A 2,352-nucleotide genomic window follows, 5' to 3' on the forward strand; every position below is an offset into this window, starting at 1 on the left:
TGAATACATAACAATCTCATCGAGCCCTGGGGAGCTAAATGCTAATTACTTGCAAAAATCTGCAGACATATCTACCTAGCTGCCTACTTAACTACTTCTACCTGAATATCTGTTACACATCAAACAGTTAATGGATCAGAAAGAACCCTTTATTTTCACCACAAAATCTGCTCCCTCTGTCTTCTGATGTCACTTAAGGAGAATAGAATGTACCCTCCGACTTGTACCCAAAAGGAGAGCTGCCTTCATCTCATTTAGTCATCTTTACATCAAGTCTTCATCAAGTTGAAGTAAACCTATACTCATAATTCAGAAATGGAATTTGGTAATATTTTATCTTTTCTATCCCTACCACCCCAATCCAAGTAAACATTATCTCCTGTCTGAAAATTTTTAATAACTGTTAAGGGATGCTCCATTTTATTCCTTCATTTTTCAAAAAGCATCAAGAGTGATCTTTTAAATGCATTGGAATGAAATGCTGGAACTCAATTACTCCAACTATTTTTTCTATTAATAAAATCATGTTGAGAACAATATCACTCAGCATTGATGTTAATCGGTATTGGTTTCAATTTGATTCTTGGGAACCAATGTCAAGTGTACAGGGTATAATTATTCTGTGAGATTTTCAAGGCTGTCGCCATCCAGGGGCAGATTGATACACTTAGATTTTGCAATTTGAGTAGTTTTAAACTGTTCTACTTTTGCTAATGATTGACTATTTTGCTGTGAGTATAATCAATATTTCAACATTAAACTTAAAAAGTGTATCTTAGTTGATATTTTATTTTCCAATATTACTTTTTCCCTTTTCTTTTTGAAAATACAATGCCATCATGGATAATGGTAATGTTCTTAGTTATTATTTAGTTGGTGTTTACTCATAGTGATCCTTTATAAAGTAGAAGAAAAAATTGCAAAGTCCTACAATATTCTCACAGTTGTGGTTATATTTTCATCCATTATTTTAGCCAACTCGTCAATCTACTTCCTTGAAGGTCTTCCTCTTTTTAGCTCTTAAGATACGTTACTAAGTATGATGCCCTGTCCCAGGTATTGATGTCTCATGATTACATGTTCAAAGTAATTTATGAGGCATGATGCCCTTTTCCAGGCATTATTTTCTCATAATTATATGTCCAAAATATGTGATACTAAGTTTAGCTCTTTACTTCTAATTAGTATTCTGACTAAATCTACTCCAAGACTGATTTGTTTATCCAGATAATGGTAGTTTGTGCTTTTGTTCAACCATAGTGAGGAAATATTGGGCATTTCAGCATGTAAAAGACATAGTTCAAAAATAGGTCATTTACAATTAACTTTACTCTAAGGGTATATTGTACACTGCAAGTTCTACAAAAATTATATCCTTAATTTTCATATTGAAATTATTTTCTTGTATGTCTTGAAACATTACAGAGGGAAATTCTCTGGCACAGAACTTCTTTAATGTGTTGAAAATTGAGGAGGTTTATTCACCAACTATATTCACCCTGACCTAAGCCATAGCATTTTCAATCGCCTTATCTGCATGTCAAAGTTGGACATTCAATGAAAAGAACAAAGAAGAATTGATACATTTGAATTATGGGGTTGTCAAAGAATATGAATGTATCACACACTCCCAGAAGGAAAAGTAAATCTCTCTTGGAAGAAGGACAGCCAGAGTGCTCCTTAGAGTCAAGGGTGGTGAGACTTCATCTCAAATACTTGGACATGTTGTCAGGAGAGATCAATCTCTGCAGAAGGACATCATGCTTAGTGAAGTAGAGCAGAAACAAAAGAGTGTAAGGCCCTGGACAAAAATAGATTGATGCAGAGGCTCTAACAATGGGTTCAAACACAAAAACCATTTCTGAGGATGGTGTAGGATCGGGAGTGTTTTGTTCTGTTGTAGGTCATGTCACTATGAGTCATACTAACAACATCCAACAACAACATTAACTTGTCTTGAAATTGTAATCAACCATTTTCTTGCTATCTTTTTTTTAAGGTGGGCCCTTTTTGAAGGACTACATAAGCATCCAAAGTATTGCAGTTTCTTCTATGATTACACTCTATTTTACTGACCTCGGTCAACAAATCAGTTGGACAACAGTAAGTATTCATTTGAAATGTAATGCATAGAAGTACCATATATACTCGTGCATAAGCTGTTTTTCAGCACATTTTTAATGTAGTTTTATTGGTAAAATTAGGTGCCTGAGCTGATATTTGGGTCAGCTTATACTCGAGTATACATGGTAAGTCAAAACTATTTGTTCAAACTCATAGTATTCTTTTTCTTAAGCAAAAACATCAACTGAAGTCATCTTCACATCAAGTTTTCAGAAATAATTCAGAAAT

At 33.9% G+C, this 2,352-nt stretch overlaps 1 protein-coding gene across 1 annotated transcript in view; it reads left to right on the forward strand.

The window, feature by feature from the left end:
- TECRL (trans-2,3-enoyl-CoA reductase like) overlaps positions 1-2,352 on the forward strand; it is a 132,876-nt gene that overhangs the window by 61,814 nt on the left and 68,710 nt on the right. The window contains exon 5 of the mRNA XM_045284066.1: positions 2,000-2,103. Coding sequence (XP_045140001.1) covers positions 2,000-2,103 — 104 coding nt within the window. The remainder of the gene's footprint in view (positions 1-1,999; positions 2,104-2,352) is intronic.

The sequence above is a fragment of the Echinops telfairi genome, unplaced genomic scaffold, assembly GCF_000313985.2.
Source record: "Echinops telfairi isolate 266 unplaced genomic scaffold, ASM31398v2 ScPeMD7_7468;HRSCAF=8506_0, whole genome shotgun sequence".
Lineage (NCBI taxonomy): Eukaryota > Metazoa > Chordata > Mammalia > Afrosoricida > Tenrecidae > Echinops > Echinops telfairi.